The sequence below is a fragment of the Hemitrygon akajei genome, chromosome 5, assembly GCF_048418815.1.
Source record: "Hemitrygon akajei chromosome 5, sHemAka1.3, whole genome shotgun sequence".
NCBI classification, from domain to species: domain Eukaryota; kingdom Metazoa; phylum Chordata; class Chondrichthyes; order Myliobatiformes; family Dasyatidae; genus Hemitrygon; species Hemitrygon akajei.
Genome location: NC_133128.1, coordinates 132,743,022 through 132,760,430, shown reverse-complemented (window position 1 = coordinate 132,760,430; position 17,409 = coordinate 132,743,022). Strand labels below are relative to the sequence as shown.

At 39.2% G+C, this 17,409-nt stretch overlaps 1 protein-coding gene across 1 annotated transcript in view; it reads right to left on the bottom strand.

Annotated features, from left to right (window-relative positions):
• ndufs1 (NADH:ubiquinone oxidoreductase core subunit S1) overlaps positions 1-17,409 on the bottom strand; it is a 44,105-nt gene that overhangs the window by 8,309 nt on the left and 18,387 nt on the right. Inside the window, exons 7-13 of the mRNA XM_073046521.1 lie at positions 16,563-16,693; positions 15,357-15,542; positions 13,317-13,451; positions 12,099-12,213; positions 6,160-6,305; positions 4,520-4,648; positions 2,603-2,732 (exon numbers count right to left, since the gene is read on the bottom strand). Of these exons, the coding sequence (XP_072902622.1) occupies positions 2,603-2,732; positions 4,520-4,648; positions 6,160-6,305; positions 12,099-12,213; positions 13,317-13,451; positions 15,357-15,542; positions 16,563-16,693 (972 nt within the window). The remainder of the gene's footprint in view (positions 1-2,602; positions 2,733-4,519; positions 4,649-6,159; positions 6,306-12,098; positions 12,214-13,316; positions 13,452-15,356; positions 15,543-16,562; positions 16,694-17,409) is intronic.

Genomic DNA, 17,409 nt, shown 5'->3' with positions numbered 1-17,409 from the left:
AGAGGCTTTGGTAAGGAGGCACGGCTGCGTAGCAGGTAAGAACAGGTAAGTTTAAAAAAATATATAGTTGTTAAATAAAAATATATCAAATTACAACTAATTAAATAATGTAAGGATGCAGGATCAGGTGATGTTTGTAGCTGCATGTTGTGAGAGCTGGTGGACCTCATTGTGGTTCCTGATGACCATGTCTGGAGCAAGTGTTGGTTGCTCATGGAACTCAGGCTCAAAGTTGATGACCTGGAATCTGATCTTCAAACACTGCGGCACATCAGGAAGGGGGAAGAGTTACCTGGACGCTGCCTCTCAGGAGGCAGTCACACCCATTAGGCTAACAGAATAGGGTTGAGAGGGAAACTAAGTCAGTATGGATCAAAAAGCGGAGCAGACTTGATGGGCTAATTCTGCTCCTGTGTTTTATGGTCCAAAAACCAAGATACTTTCTGGGCTAAACTAAGCACTTCAAAGTTTAACCTGGTAATATGGTGTTGAACACAACTGCATTAACATTTCTCTTTACACTAAAATAGTGACACTTGACTAAAACAGATGAATTTATTTTATTGACAAGGACTTCATTTTTTTAGTCCAGGATCTAAATGACCCACAAATTGCATGCACAAAAATACAACACACACCATTAAGATGCTTTTGCAAGTACAAACAGATGATAAAATAACTAACTTTTTCTAAAATATTTTAAAATAATATTAATGTGGTAATTGTTCTAGAGATAAATGAGACATATGGCATTCAACTTAATGAGTGTCATGTTGCCAATGGGAAAGTAGCTGCAAATATAGGGTTCTGTTAAGAAACCTTTGGGATGGATGGAGCTGTTTAAAAGAAATGATGCAAAAAAAGGATTTTGTGATGACATAAGAGATTACAGATGTTGAAATCTGTGGCAAAAAACAAGGTGCTGGAGGAACTCAGTTCAGGTAGCATCTATGGAGAGAAACGGGCAGGCATTGTATTGTGTCTAGGCTCTTCATCTGGACTGAAAGCTACAAGGGAGATAGCATTCGAAATGAGTAAAGGGTAAGAGTGGAGCAAGAGCTGGCAGCAGGTGGATCCAGGTGAGGAGTGGTGAGGGATGGTGGGGAGGAGTGGCAATAATGATAGAAGCTGGGACGTGATTGGTGGAGGCAACAAGGGACTGAAGATGATGGAATGTGATAGGCAAGGAAGGTAGACCATGGAATAACCCATGAGGGAGGGTGGGAGAGGAATCAGTGGGAAGACTGTCTAGGTAATGGATAGGTGGAGTGGGTGGAGGAGGGAAAAAAACAGCACAATAGGGGTCGGAGTATTGGAAGAAATGGATAGATCAGGAGGGCAGGAGGGCAGAATGGCAGCAGTTTACCTCCACTGGAGAATTAGAAGGACACTGTGTGCCCAGTTTTTCAGAACACTGAGTTATTTAGTATTGTTTAACAGAACCTTGCAACATGAATTCTGATCTTAAGTTAAATGTGCATTATTTCATTTTTAAGATATACAGCAGGGTAATGAAAAAAATGGCTTTCTAAACAACTGATTCAGTACTCAGAGAAATCTATTCACAAGGTGAAAAGAATTCAGAAGCTTGTTTTAGTAAAAGTTTCTTGTTCAGGGTAATTAACCCACATAGAACTTCAAGTATTGAGCTTTATGTCTGGCATCTTTGTTCTTCCAAAAGTTCTGCTCAAATCCTATTTAAATACAAGGAACTGTGGTTGTATTTGCCCAAAAGTCATAATCGTTAATTAACATTCCCAGGTTATATGTATACTGTAGGAGAAAACTACTTCAAGCTCAGTAAATATAAATGACCAAAAGGTTTGGTAACTGTCAAGCCTCAGTTACATAACCTTGCAAGACAAATTGCTGAAAAAGTAGTTTGCAAAAGGACTAACTGGATCCACTTGGAGAAGCTACTGTATAGTCAGAGGGGGAACAGCTAAACAAGGACTGCAGATTATCACAGAAGCAGTTGAAAGGCAAACAAAAACAAGCATCTAAAGAGTTCTGAAAATACCTCAGGCAGCATATATGGACGGAGACACAGAGTAAATGTTTGCCTCTGATAGAAGGGAGCTTGACCTAAAGGTTTAACCTGATATCTCTCTTCACAGATGCTGCCTAACCAGCTGACTATTTCCAGTACTTTGTTTTGTGTTACATATTTGCTTTCTCTGCCTGAGTGACCATGTTGAGGCCCCAAAGAGAATATCACTTTACTTCTCATTGACATTTCATCCTAATTTCCCTTTCAGGGGTTCAAATAAATTGACATTTTCTGTGTTGGGACTGGAATCAAAGTTCAAAATGCAAAAGAAATTTTTATCAAAGTATATATCATCACATACAACCCTGAGATTCATTTTCCCGTGGGTAATCACAGTAAATACAAGAAACACATCACAATCAATGAAAGATTGATGTACTCAACAGGAATGAACATCAACCCCAATGTGCAAAAACAAAATACTGTGCTGGTGGAGCCAAGTATGTAGCATTTGCTTTATCAGCAACTTTAAAACATCTGCGATTCAAGTTTCAATTAACAAAGTATGAATAAGAATTACATTTGGTTATAACATGGCTGCGTAAACCATACCTCACTGAAAGGGTGCTTTCCTGATGCAATCTCCTGTAATACCTTTGGAGATTCCCCAAGATGACTGTAGGAATAACTTAAATCCACGTTTGCCCCAACTAACGCCACTTGAAGATCATTGTGTAGCCAGCTGTAAATTGCCACAAACACTTATTGATACATACTGTCGATTCTGATTACTGGGTTAACTGTTCAAGCAAGCAAAAGATGCTGTTAGTAACAGCAGGTCTGGCATTATTTGATAGAATAATGAAACGGGTACAAACCAATCAAATTTCAAATTAGCATGCTTTTCTTTTCAAACCTTTTCCCTTCCACTCCAATCTGCACAGTCTTGTGGTGAAAATTAGAAAAGCTATTATCATGTTGCATGTACAAAGGTTAGACTGTATAGATGGATGAAGGAAATGAAAGTAAATGAAAAACTAACACCCAGAGTACATTTCTCCTGGTCTCTGGATATCCAAGTTCCATTTATGTGTAGTTGCTGTTGTAATGCGAGGACTACAGTTGCCAACGTGCATAGCAAGCTCCCACAAACTTGGGAGCAATGTAAAGGAACCAACCAATTTGCTTATAGAGACAAAAAAAGATCACCATGAATAATTCCTCTGCACCATTTTCAAAATAGCATAATAGGAATTTGTATATATTCACTTGAGAGAATGGCTCTGGTTTAACATCTCATCCAAAAGATGACAATACAAATAATGAAGCTCACTGTACTGACAATAATGAGTTAGATTTCCTGACCCCCCCCACTCCAACTCAGTTATCCAAAATGAAGCTTAAACCAACTACCTTCAAAGGGAAGATGCAATCAACTGAACTGGCGACAACTTGCAAACACGTGCAGTAGATGGTTAATAGATAAAAACATGCTCGCATGGAAAATAAATAATAACACAAACAACTGGACAAAGTGTCACTGTATGTAGCTAAAATTTCTATGTACTTTGTAAAATTATAGACTTTACACTCCCATCATGATCTGTCAAGAGCAAACTGAAAACAAGCATGTTTACATCTCCTTTTCCCTACAGCATCATCTTGAAGGAGAGAACTGGCAATCCCTGTTTCTGTTCTTGCTGATCCAGAGAATCATCTGCAATGCTTTTGGGAAGGTATATCTGTGCCTCTTTTCCAAATAAGATTTCATAGGGAGCTGGCTCATACAGCATTGAAACTTCCCATTTCGCCCCCAAAGTCTGTGCTCATCATCAAGCACCCACCTACATTATTAATCCCATATCACTCACATTTTACTAACTCCTCCTTAATTCTCTTGGTGCCCATCACAGAGGCAACTTTCAGTCACTAAATAGCCCATTACCCAGCATCACCTTAGCATGTGGGAGGAAACTGGAGCACCTAGGAGAAATCTATAACCACAGAGAATGTGAAAATTCCACACAGTCAGGATCGAACCCAGGTCTGTGAGACAGCACCACTACCCTTTTCCAAACTGTGCTGGGTCCAAATTTCAATACCCTGTTGCCCATCCTTCCATCTCCTGTTCGAAGTAAACTTGTGCTCATCCAAACCAAACCCAAGCAGAACCAAAGCTATCTGAACACAACGTACACCTTCTCATTCACCAATGATCACAATGCTTGCTGAACCAGATTGAGGAATCTCAAATTTGTCAGTTTAATAATAATTGAGCAATTATTCATCTCCAGAGATGCCTGACCCGCTAAGTCATATTGTGTGTGTTTCAATTTTAAAATTATGTTTGTTTTCAGATTAACCATTACGACCTCTGTATCAAATTTTATTTGATAAATTATTTCAAAAGTGTCATTCAAATGCAGGGGATTATAGCCATTTGCTATCACCTCAAAGGAGCAAAGTTTTACAGTCAGAAGTTTCCATCCAGACAATTGCCTGCTCCTTTTCTGATCAAACAATTCTCACCTCTTTCTGACCCGAACATTGAAAAGTGGGGCTTCGAAGCGTGGGTTGGTGCCAACCAGCAGCAGGACGTCAGCCTCTTCCACTCCAGCAATCCTGGTATTCAGCAAGTAATTGGAGCGCAAGTCAGTGCTGTTTGGGAAAAGAAAAAGAGGTCAACTCTTCAGAAGTTATCACTGTAACAACCATAATGTTGCAGGAACTCCAAGCACATAGAGTCAAGGAATCAGCTGGCCATTCCTGACCTCCTTTCGTGTTCTTGCCTCGTGCTCCAGTGTCCAGTTGGGTTTTCCATCAATGGCAAGCAAACTAAATGCTATTAAACTGCAAAACAGCTCAGATTATGTGTGGGAGGGAACTGACAAAATATTCATGAAAGCTCCAAGGTTTTGTTGAATCTCCCATGTCCTTTAGGGATGGGATTCTGTCACCTTTAATGTGGAATGTTTTAAGTACGACTGAAGGGGATATTGTACGATCATTTAGGAGGAAACAGCCCAAAACATTCTCCATCATTAGTATTATGACTGCATAAATAAGAATCTATCCAGTCACAAGTGTAGAAACTTGTTTTATGTGACTAACCATGTCTAGAGCAAGATCCAACAAAATGCAGCATGATAAACACTTCAGCTAATTGCTTTGGTGGTGGTGAAGTCAAGAACTTCGTTCAAAGTTTGTGAAAAGATCCGTGCCTCCTCAAAAAGTAGCCACAAAATGATTACTATCCACTTTGACTATATTAGGTGGGAGGGGAGGGCCTCAGTTTATCATTATTTGTACCACCTACAAATAAGATTTGCTTGGCTAATCTCATCTATGTACTTGAAACCATGACCTTCAGAGGAGAGCAAGGAGAGCAGCTACATAAGAATGTTCTGTGCATAGGTAGTACAGCACATTTTTGTGGTAATACATGGACAGGATGATTAAATGAAGCTCAGTACCCAGAATTCTCTGCACGTTAATCTGCTACTCTCAACATAGCCCTAGCAGCAGGGAAGATCTCTATCTGAAATAAAGAAACTTATTCACGTTATTCTTTGAGTTCACATGTTACTACATGCCTGCAAACACACCTGCTCCTTAAAGGGAGGCAGGTATAGAAACATCCAAGGTTACACTATAGTAGACCAGAGAAACACGGCCACAAAATATGTTCTGTGCACCCGAGAAAGACCAGAAAACGGAGTTAGGGAGAATGGGGGTAGAATCAAATACACAGGTTAGGGTATAATTATTGTAAATATGGATCCTTGACAGTCAGCATGCACTTGGCCGACTTCCATCCTGCACTTTTATCAGCAGGGACAATTAAAAAAAACTGCAATTCTTGTCAAACTGATTGTAGCTGCAGAGTGTAAAGATTTATGTCATGTTCAGAAATTCAGCACTAATCCAACATCACCAATGCCTGAAATGTGAGGAAATAGCTGAAATGTTGCAAGGCTACGTGGAACTACAGCGAGCTTCAGAAGTGATAACCTATTCTCACCGTTGAAAGATGTTTGCTACCAATGTCAGGATAAGGTGACAGAAAATATGATTACTGTTGTAAATATGAAAAATAAAATTGAGTCACTACCATAATGTAACTTGTAACAAATCAAAAATCCATGTATTCTTGACCTTTCCAACCTTACCCAGCTCCAGTCATAGGAAAGATCTCCTCAGTGCAGAGTGCATCGCTGTTTAATCTGTTGATCAAGTCTTTTAGGGCCACAAGAGTCTCAGCATCAACCATTCCTCCAGCAATAGCAGCAATCTCTTTACTCTGCACTTTCTGTAACTTAAAAACACATAGCGAAAAGATTGGAGGAGGGAATAAACATAGAAAAACCTACAGCACAATACAGGCCCTTCAGCCCACAAAGCTGTGCTGAACATGTCCACACCTTAGAAATTACCCAGGCCTTACCCATAGTCCTCTACTTTTTGAAGCTCCATGTAGCCATCCAGGAGTCTCTTAAAAGACCCTATCGTATCTGCCTCCACCACCGTTGCCGGCAGCCCATTCCATGCATTCAGCACACTCTGCGTAAAAAACTCACCCCTGACATCTCCTCTGTACCTACTTCCAAGCACCTTAAACCTGTGCCCTCTCATGATAGCCATTTCAGCCCTGGAGAAAAAAGCCTCTGACTATCCACACGATCAATGCCTCTCATCATCTTATACACCTCTATCAAGTCACCTCTCACCCTCCATCGCTCCAAGGGAAAAAGGCCGAGTTCACTCCACATATTCTAACAAGGCATGCTTCTCAATCCAGGCAACATCCTTGTAGATCTTCTCTGCACCCTTTCTATGGTTTCCACATCCTTCCTACAATGAGGCAACCAGAACCGAGCACAGTACTCCAAGTGGGGTCTAACCAGGGTCCTATATAGCTGCAACATTACCTCTTGGCTCCTAAACTCAATCCCAAGATTGATGAAGGTCAATACACTGTATGCTTTTTTAACCACAGAGTCAACCTGTGCAGCAGTTTTGAGTGTCCTGTGGACCCAGACCCCAAGATCCCCCTGATCCTCCACACTGCCAAGAGTCTTACCATTAATAATATATTCTGCCATCATATTTGACCTACCAAAATGAACCACCTCACACTTATCTGGGTTGAACTCCATCTGCCACTTCTCAGCCCAGTTTTGTATCCTATCAATGTCCCGCTGTAACCTCTGACAGCCCTCCACACTATCCACAACACCCCCAATCTTTGTATCATCAGCAAATTTACTAACCCATCTCTCCACTTCCTCATCCAGGTCATTTATAAAAATCACAAAGAATTGGGATCCCAAAACTGATCCCCGAGGCACACCACTGTTCACTGACCTCCATGCAGAATATAACCCGTCTACAACCACTCTGCCTTCTGTGGGCAAGCCAGTTCTGGATCCACAAAGCAATGTCCACTTGGATCCTATGCCTCCTTACTTTCTCAATAAGCCTTGCATGGGGTACCTTGTCAGATGCCTTGCTGAAATCCATATACACTATATCTACTGCTCTACCTTCATCAATAGTTTAGTCACATCCTCAAAAAATTCAATCGGGCTCGTAAGGCACGACTTGCCTTTCACAAAGCCATGCTGACTATTATGCCTTTCCAAAGTTCATAAATCCTGCCTCTCAGGATCTTCTCCATCAACTTACCAACCACTGAAATAAGACTCACTGGTCTATAATTTCCTGTGCTACCTCTACTCCCTTTCTAAAATAAAGGAACAACATCCGCAACCCTCCAATCCTCCAGAACCTCTCCCGCCTCCATCGATGATGCAAAGATCATCGCCAGAAGCTCAGCAATCTCCTTTGTCACCTCCCACAGTAGCCTGGGATACATCTCGTCCGGTCCCGGTGACTTATCCAACCTGATGCTTTCCAAAAGCTCCAGCACATCCTCTTTCTTAATATCTACATGCTCAAGCTTTTCAGTCTGCTGTAAGTCATCCCTACAAATGCCAAGATCCTTTTCCGTAGTGAATACTGAAGCAAAGTACTCATTAAATACCTCTGCTATCTCCTCTGGTTCCATACACACTATCCCACTGTCACACTTGATGGGTCCTATCCTCCCACATCTTATCCTCTCACTCTTCACATACTTGTAGAATGCCTTGGGGTTTTCCTTGATCCTGTCCACTTCTGGCTCTCCTAATTTCTTAAGCTCCTTCCTGCTAGCCTTATAATCTTCTAGATCTCTATCATTACCTAGTTTTATGAACCTTTTGTAAGCTCTTCTTTTCTTCTTGACTAGATTTACAACAGCCTTTGTACACCACAGTTCCTGTACCCTACCATCCTTTCCTTGTCTCATTGGAACGTACCTATGCAGAACTCCACACAAATATCCCCTGAGCATTTGCCACTTTTCTTCTGAACATCTCCCTGAGAACATCCGTTCCCAATGTATGCTTCCAAGCTGCTGCCTAATAGCTTCATATTTCCCCTTACTCCAATTAAACACTTTCCTAACTGGTCTGTTCCTATCTCTCTCCATTGCTATGGTAAAGGAGATAGAATTGTGATCACCATCTCCAAAATGCTCTCCCACTGAGAGATCTGACACCTGACCAGGTTCATTTCCAAATACTAGATCAAGTATAGCCTCTCCTCTTGTAGGCTTATCTACGTATTAGTCAAGAAACCTTCTTGAACACACCTAACAAACTCCACCCCATCTGAACCCCTCGCTTTAGGGACATGCCAATCGATATTTGGGAAATTAAAATCTCCCACCACAACAACTCCATTATTATTACATCTTTCCAGAATCTGTTTCCCTATCTTCTCCTCAATGTCCCTGTTACTATTGGATGGTCTATAAAAAACACCCAGGAGAGTTACTGACCCCTTCTTGTTCCTAACTTCCACCCACAGAGACTCTGTAGACAATCCCTCCATGTCTTCCTCCTTTTCTGCAGCCGTGATACTATCTCTGATCAACAGTGCCATACCCCCTTTCCTATTAATAACTACCTGGATCAATATGATCGAATTTCTTTTAGCATTGCTAAAAAAAAAACTTTCTTTATCTTGGTATTAAAATTACCAAAAATTTTAAGGACCTGTATAAATATAACTTTCTTCCATTAATTCAATACACGCAACAAATACTTTCTAAATACTTTCTATGACATTATCATTAATTGGTAGAATTAATGTTATTAAAACGATAGTACTACCGAAGTTTTTATATGTATTTCAAGCAATCCCTTGCTTTGTTCCTAAACTGTTTTTTGATAGAATAGACTCTAAAATTTTATCTTATATTTGGAATAATAAAAATCCTAGATTGAGTAAACCTCAATTGCAGAAATTTAAAAATTTGGCTTTGCCAAATTTTAGAATGTATTACTGGGCAAATAATATTCGATATATTTCGTTTTGGATTCATTATTCAGACATACATGACTGTCCTTTATGGGTGGATTTGGAGAAAAATTTGGTGAAGAGGTATTCTTTGGCCTCTTTACTGGGAGTTCCTCTTCCTTTTTTGCTTCTGAGATTGGAAGTCGAGACTTCAATCCCATCATTAAACATACATTAAGAATTTGGTTTCAGTTTCGTAGATTTTTTGAGTTTAATAACTTTGTTCTTTCTAGTAAAATTCATCTTAATTATTTTTTAAACCATCAATTTCTGATCAGACCTTTTAAATTTGGAAAACCAAAGGAATCATAACTTTTTTAGATTTGTTTATGGGGGATTGTTTAATGTCTTTCACTCAGTTAGTGGACAAATATGACCTATCTAATGCACATGTTTTTAGATATTTACAAATTAAGAATTTTTTTACGTAGTTTACTTCCAAACTTATCCTCTGCTTATTCACCCAATATAATAGATACTCTTTTTAAGTTTAAACCATTTCAAAAAGGACTGATGACTATAATTTATAAATGGTTATTGAAGTTGCGAAAGGTATCTAACAATAAAATTAAAGGTGCGTGGGAACTGGAAGTTCGAGAGTCACTTTCAGATAATCAATGGGATAAAATTTTTCATTTGGTAAATAATTCATCTATTTGTGCCCATCATTCCTTGATACAGTTCAAGATAGTTCATCAGGCACATATGTCAAAGGATAAATTAGCCCGTATTTTTCCCAATATTAATCCTATTTGCAACAAATGTAATTTTGAGGTGGCTACTTTAACTCATATGTTTTGGTCTTTTATCAAGATAGATAATTTTTAGAAAGATGTCTTTAAAACTTCATCAAAAGTCTTGAATTTCGACCTACAACTGAATTTATTTACAGCAATTTTTAGGATCACTCCACCGGAAGCAGGATATATTCCTGTTTCCGCTCAACGGATGATAGCTTTTACAACTTTATTGGCTAGGAGAGCCATTTTGCTTAAACATAAGGATTCTAATCCACCTGCTGTTTTTTTATTGGCTTACCTCCATTATGTTCTGTTTAAGTTGAGAGAAAATAAGAAGTCGGACATTTGATACATCCTTTAAATTTGAAGAAACCTGGCAACCTTTTATTCAATATTTTCATATGGTTTGATTTATTGCTCTTCCAGTTACTTGATCAGGAACTTTGGATTTGATCAGAAAGTTTCTCTTTTTTCTTGCTTTTACTCTCAGTATGGGCTGCCCAGTCCCTTTTGTTTTCCTTCTTTTTCTTTTTTTTTGTTTATAGAGAATAGTGTTTTTTTTAATATATATAAAATTATAAGTTTCTTTCTTTTTTTTTCTTTTTATGGAATGATAAGAGAATTTATTATCTTATTTTTATTATATACTATTAGATTAATACTATGTATGATCTTGATAATGTTAATTTTACCTTTTATGTGAATTGTTATCGATATAGATATTTGAGATAATTCTCCTCGTTTGTATATATGTACTTTTTTTAAATTAATAAAAAAGATTGATAAAGAATAGTGCCACGCGCCGACCTCTTTTGCCTCCCTCCCTGTCCTATCTGTAACATCTAAAGCCTAGCACTTGAAGTAACCATTCCTGCCCCAGAGCCATCCAAGTCTCTGTAATGGCCAGCACATCATAGCTCCAAGTACGGTTTCTCGCTCTTGGCTCATCCGCTTTGTTCATGATACCCCTTGTATTAAAATTGACATATCTCAAACCATTGGTCTGTGCGCATTCCTTCTCTATCACCTGTCTATCCTCCCTCTCGCACTGTCTCCAAGCTCTGTCTACTTGTGAGCCAACTGCCTCTTCCTCCGTCACTTCAGTTCGGTTTCCACCCCCCTAGCAATTCTAGTTTAAACTCACCCCAAAAGACTTTGCAAACCTCCCCGCCAGGATATTGGTCCCCCTTGGATTCAAGTGCAAACCGTCCTTTTTGTACAGGTCACATCTGCCCCAAAAGAGGTCCCAATTATCCAGAAATCCGAATCCCTGCCCCCTGCTCTAAACCCTCAGCCACGCATTTATCCTCCACCTCATTCTATTCCTATTCTTACTGTCACGTGGAACAGGCAGTAATCCTGAGATTACTACCTTCGAGGTCCTGCTTCTCAACTTCCTTTCTGACACCCCTCCACCCCCGTACTCAGTTTTCAGGACCTCCCCCCTTTTCCTACCTATGTCATTGGTACCAATATGTACCACGACCTCTGGCTGTTGTCCTTCCCACTTCAGGATATTGTGGACATGATCAGAAATGACCCAGACCCTGGCACCTTGGAGGCAAACTACCATCCGTGTTTCTTTCCTGCGTCCACAGAATAAAGTCCTAGATTTCATTGAATAATACAGTAGGCCAGCATTTAGCTCATTTTCTCTGTGGCCGTGTTTTGAAAAAAAGCTTCAAAATCCTTACTCTATCCCCTTTAAACATTTATCCAATTTCTTTTGGAAGTTAAGATTGAAATTGCTTCCATCAACCTTCCAAGCCCTACATTTCTCATCTTCCCCTGGATCTTCTACCAACCATCTTAAATTACTGAACATTGGTTATTTTTATCACTCTACCATACTTATAATCTCACCCTTAGCACTGCCCACCACTGGAAACTCAGAAGTGCCTTTTGTCCCATTCTCCCCTGCTCCACAACACTTTAGGTTATTATAATTTGTATTAGTTTATTACCACTTCTGCAATTCGACACAAGGCCTCCTCCCAAGAAGCAGATACCAGCTGCCCCTGTGGGTTCCTGACCAAAGGGACAGTTAATCGTTGTCGCTTAAGGCCATCGTATGCAAACCTGCAAAGAAAGAGAGCATACATAGTAGATTATTTTTTAAATCATATCTATTTCAAATTAAGTTTAAAAAAAAAACAGAATTGGAAGCACTGAGGCCCTGAAGACATTTGAATCCTGTAACAGTTCTATTGCATGAGCAATCTCCTTTTATTTTATTTTAAAAAGAACAATTCACAATGCCACACGATTGGACAAAGAGAAGTCTTGACCTTGGTGAAGAAAGTTTCTTTAAAATCATGAAGAATTTAGACTTTATTTCATTTATATCTGATTATTGAAAGGTTAGTAATTAAAATGATATAATTGCATGGCAGTTCCTAAAACATTAACTCTGACTCACTGTCCAGATGCTGCCTAATCTGCTGAGTATTTCTGCTTTTATTTCAGATGTGACCTGTACATTTTCTGCTTTTATTTCAGATTTCTAACATCTGCAGTTCTTTTAATTTGACATGGATAGACTGCTTGTTTTAAACAAGTGGCAGATGGAATTTTAGACTGATTGGGAAAGGGAAACCAAATTAGTTGCAGACTTTGAAAGATCATTTTGAGAGAAGTAAACACAGGGCAGAAAATGAGGGATCAAGACCAACAGGGTTACTCCCAAACAGGAAGGCACAGTCCAGGTTTAAATGCTCTCCTTTCATCTCAGAAGCATCACCTTTATCTACATCACCTGAAGGGAACTCATATTTATGATGCCTTTTACAACTTCAGGATAATCGAAGGCAAAAATGACCTTTGAGGTGCAAACAATAACATGAAGATGACAAGATAATTCATTCCAGGTTACATTAGGCATATCTTTTGTACATGGGACCATTCTTTGCAGTAGTATCATGGATCTTTTAGTCAGCTGAGAGAAGAACTGTGGCTTTAATACGTTGTTTTGTAATGTCAACCGGATATGAGCCTGAACTCCATCTTCATACTCAAGGATGATAGTTTTGCAACTCACATATGGCTGATAACTGAAGAGGGTAGGAAATGTATTTCTCTTCAATACAATGGCTTCCAAACATGAGCCACTCTATTCTATATCAATTCATAAAAAATTGGAATATTTTCCATCACAAAATACCCATCTGATTAAAATCCATCACCTGGTCTTATCAGAGATCCACTCCTCATTCACATCCTCATTTAACCTTGGCAGGATTCTCATCACCTCCCCAGTGCGTGTGCTCACGACAATGTTGCTACCAACAGCATCCATCACATCAATGGACTCTGTCTTCCTGATGAAAAATTAAGTCAGTTGAAAAAAAAAATTATACCTTAAGGTTTTGGATGGAAATGACAAGTTCACCAACCCACTTTGTATGTCTTCATGCTCTTCACGTTGGCAATGCCCATACACAGTATTACTGTCAGATAACAGCATTGTATTGTCTGTATGTTAGTCACTGATTTCAAGAACAAGAATGCCCAAATTTAAAACCCTAAGATATTTAAATTTCCTGGTACTGTTACACATCATTGGTCAACTCATCTCCAAGTATTAAGGAATCGGCTCATTCAGGGAGCTACCAAGACTTGCATAGAAGTGACTTTTCTTGACACACCCTTGTCTTTTTTCTTTTTGTGAAAGGGAAGCTTCAGTCATTCAATGCTCCCCCAAGCACAGCTGATATTTCAGTTCACCAGGTGAGTATGAAGGCTGAAGAGATTAACTTTAGCCTTCTCTCTATTACACTTTTTAAAAATCCCTCAAAATGTGCATAAAAACCATTTCTGGCAAGGTCCACACACTGCCCACTTCTACTGAACTTGAAAAGATGATAGTGAGCCCCCTCCTTGAATTATGCAATTCTCAAGATATTCCCAATATATCGTCAGTTATGGAATTCCATGATTTTGAAGGGATAACAAAACAAAATTAGGATGGTGTGCTATTTGGTAAGGAGATATAGAAGTGTCTGTCTGATCTCTCTACTCCCTGTCTTCCGAGGAGTGCCAGTCATGGGGTTTGAGAGTTTGATTTGAAATATAGTTGAGATTTAGTTGAGATATTCAAGATTTACAGAGAACAGTCCAACATTTTTGGAGATATCAGAGATAAAATAAAGCAGATGTTACCGCAAAGAGTACTGTTACTTCTGTCTCAGAAAAAGCCGTTAGGATTTGGGAGAGATCAACTTCCTATATATTTTTTGTTGGACAATAATATTAGGGAATATGGAACCAAGCTGAGTTAAATGGGGTTGAGATACATATTAGTTGTGATCTAACCAAATGTCCACAAAGCAGAACTGATCTCACAATTGTAACTCAAAGGAATGTACAAGCCTATCCCAATCACACAAAAAAAAACAAGACAATAGAAGCAGGAGTAGGTCACCAGACTCCTCAATCCCGCATCACTTTTCAATGTCATCATGGCTGGTCTGATGCTGGCTTTAACTCCTCTTCTCTGCCAATTCTCCAAGGTCCTCTATTCCTCAATCTTTCAAGTATTTATCCATCTCAACTCAAAAAATTATAATGATCCTTCACCATCCTCAGCGGCAAAGAATTCCACAGATTCACTATCCTTTCTACACATTTCAATTACAAATTACCTTACTTTGTAGATGTGCCCCCTTGTTCATGACTATCCCAATGCTGAATGCACCTTAGCCCCTGCTCTATTTAGCTTCCTTAGGATCTTGTATGCTTGAATAAGGTCACTCTCAGTCTTCTAAGCTCCTAGCAATACAGAACAAAACTGCTTAGCCTTCATGAAAGGACTACCCTCTTGTCCCAGGACTTAGCTTAGTGAATCTTCTTTCAATACTTTCAAAGCTATTATATCCCTTTTAGGCAAAGGAATCAAATTAGTGAACTGTATTCAGATGTGGCCTCACCAACATCCTTTAGAATATAATAAAGTTTAATTTTTCCTTGTACTGTTCTTAAACTCCAAACGCTTCACAGTAAAGGTCAACTCACCTTTACCTTTCTAACCTGCCTGCTAACTTTTAGTGAATCATGTCCTAGAACAGCTTAATCCCTCTGAACTTCCCTCATCTACAGTCTCTCTCCACTCACAGTAGGTGATATACCACCTTTTGGTTCCTCTTGCTTAAGTATACGACCTTGCACTTCCCAACAGTAAATGTTGCAAAAAGTTCCAATGCATAATAGACAAGTAAATATTGTACCTGGTCTCCCAAGGCCGGGCAGTGAAGGCATAGGGCTTGGATGTCAAAGCTCCAACGGGACAGAGATCGATGATGTTCCCCGATACTTCAGACATAAACATCTTCTCAATGTATGTCCCAACCTGCATTTCATTTCCCCTTCCTGTGGTGCCCAAGTCATCCACACCTGCCACTTCACTGGCAAACCTGTTGATAAACAGTTACAAAACTTTTCTTAAAAATATATGACTGTACATCACAGATTTTACATTCGATAAAGCACTTCCTGTTCACCTTGCCAGCTGTAAATGAGGGTTTTTATTTGGTTGTGATTGTATGATTTATTGCAATGTGACATCAATGCATAACATTAACTGATTTTACTATACCAGTAGATCTCCTAAAGCACTCTCAGATAATAAGTGTTCAAGTCATTTTACAAAAACAACATTCTTGGTGTGTTCTGGTGTATCGTTGCAAGGCTACAAATTTGAACCAGGGTTAGAACATGCTCAAATCCATGCACTATTTCGACTCTCCTTAATTACTGAAGTAATGTTCATTATCTTTCATTACTTCACATTGTCCCAAAGCACTTTACAGCAAAGTCTCAGAAATAGCAATATAGCATCAACTTTTGATCTTGTGGTACTTTTATCAAGGACATCCAAAAGTCACTTAACAGGATAGTGGGGGCAAATCACTACACATTCAGTAAAATAAGTAAATTTCAAGGTCACACTTGAAGGGGACAGAAAGGAAAAGAAGAAGAAATTTAGGAAGGAAGGGCTTTGGTAGCTGAAGGCATAACCACTAATAGCAGAATAATTTAATTTAGAGTTGAACAAGAGGCCTAAATTAGAGAGGTGCAAAAGTAATAGGGCTGGGAATAACGCAATGATAAAGAGGAGCAAGAATATGAATGAATTTGATATCAACAATGAGAGTTATTGAATATAGCTTTGCTGAACTGGGAGACAGTGTTTATCAGAAATCACCAAGTACTGAACACAAGAGTGGAAGATCATACATAAACAACTTCAAAATCTGAGGGGGAGAGGGATATGTATGGGTGTGGAAATGTAGATGTCCTATGTCTGCCTCACAACCCAATTCGTTCCCTAGTAAGCATCATAGATTCTGATTGCATGTGACTCCAATAACTGGGGAAATAAATCCAATAACTGCTTCATTGGGCACAAGAAATAAAGTTGTTGTCACACTAACCTGATACAGCGTGTGCAGTGAATACACCGAGTCATGATTGTTTTCACCAGTGGCCCAATGTTCTTGTCCTCCACAGCCCTCTTTCCCTCCGTGAATCTACTCCGATCACTGCCAAACATCATGGACTGATCCTGTCAATCACCACATTGGACAGGGTTTAGCACATTCGAATGGCAGCAGGCAATAATTAATAAAGCAAGAAAACGGACAGCTAACGCTACTGAAGACTAAGATACAAAACACATCCATAAAATAGAGTCCTGTCTGTTATTCAAGCTTACATTCTAACACTGAAACTGGTACCTCCACTTGAGATAGGGTGAGGAAGGTGTGAAATGTTTGGTGGGGGTGATTGATTTCACATTTGAATTGGTTCTTGTGTGCAGCCACAAAGGAAGTTAAGAGTCAACAGTAATTGCTTCTGAACAAAGGGCTTTGTATATGATTATGTCGCTCCTGAAGTTCAATGTGCGAATCTATGTCTTACAAAGATACAATACACCATTCATACAGACCAGATAGTTCATTTATTTTAAAAGCCACATAGAAAACACATGGAATTCTCTTCAGAGACAAAATTTCATTGCCTTCAGATTATTCTTATTCCACTTCCTCAGTAAATCTGACCTTAAATAACTGTATAAAAGAAAACACTGGGCAATGCTTTCCTCTTGCTCTGCACATATTTTATCATGATAAGCCACTGAATTTCCCTAATCTACGTGGTTCTAGTTCCTTCCTACTGTTTAATTTTTATTGTTGACCCTTCTCCCAGCAGCGTTCCCTCTCTTCCCCAAATCTACACTTTGCAGAAATGCTATTCAACTTGTTTTTTGCTCAGTATTAT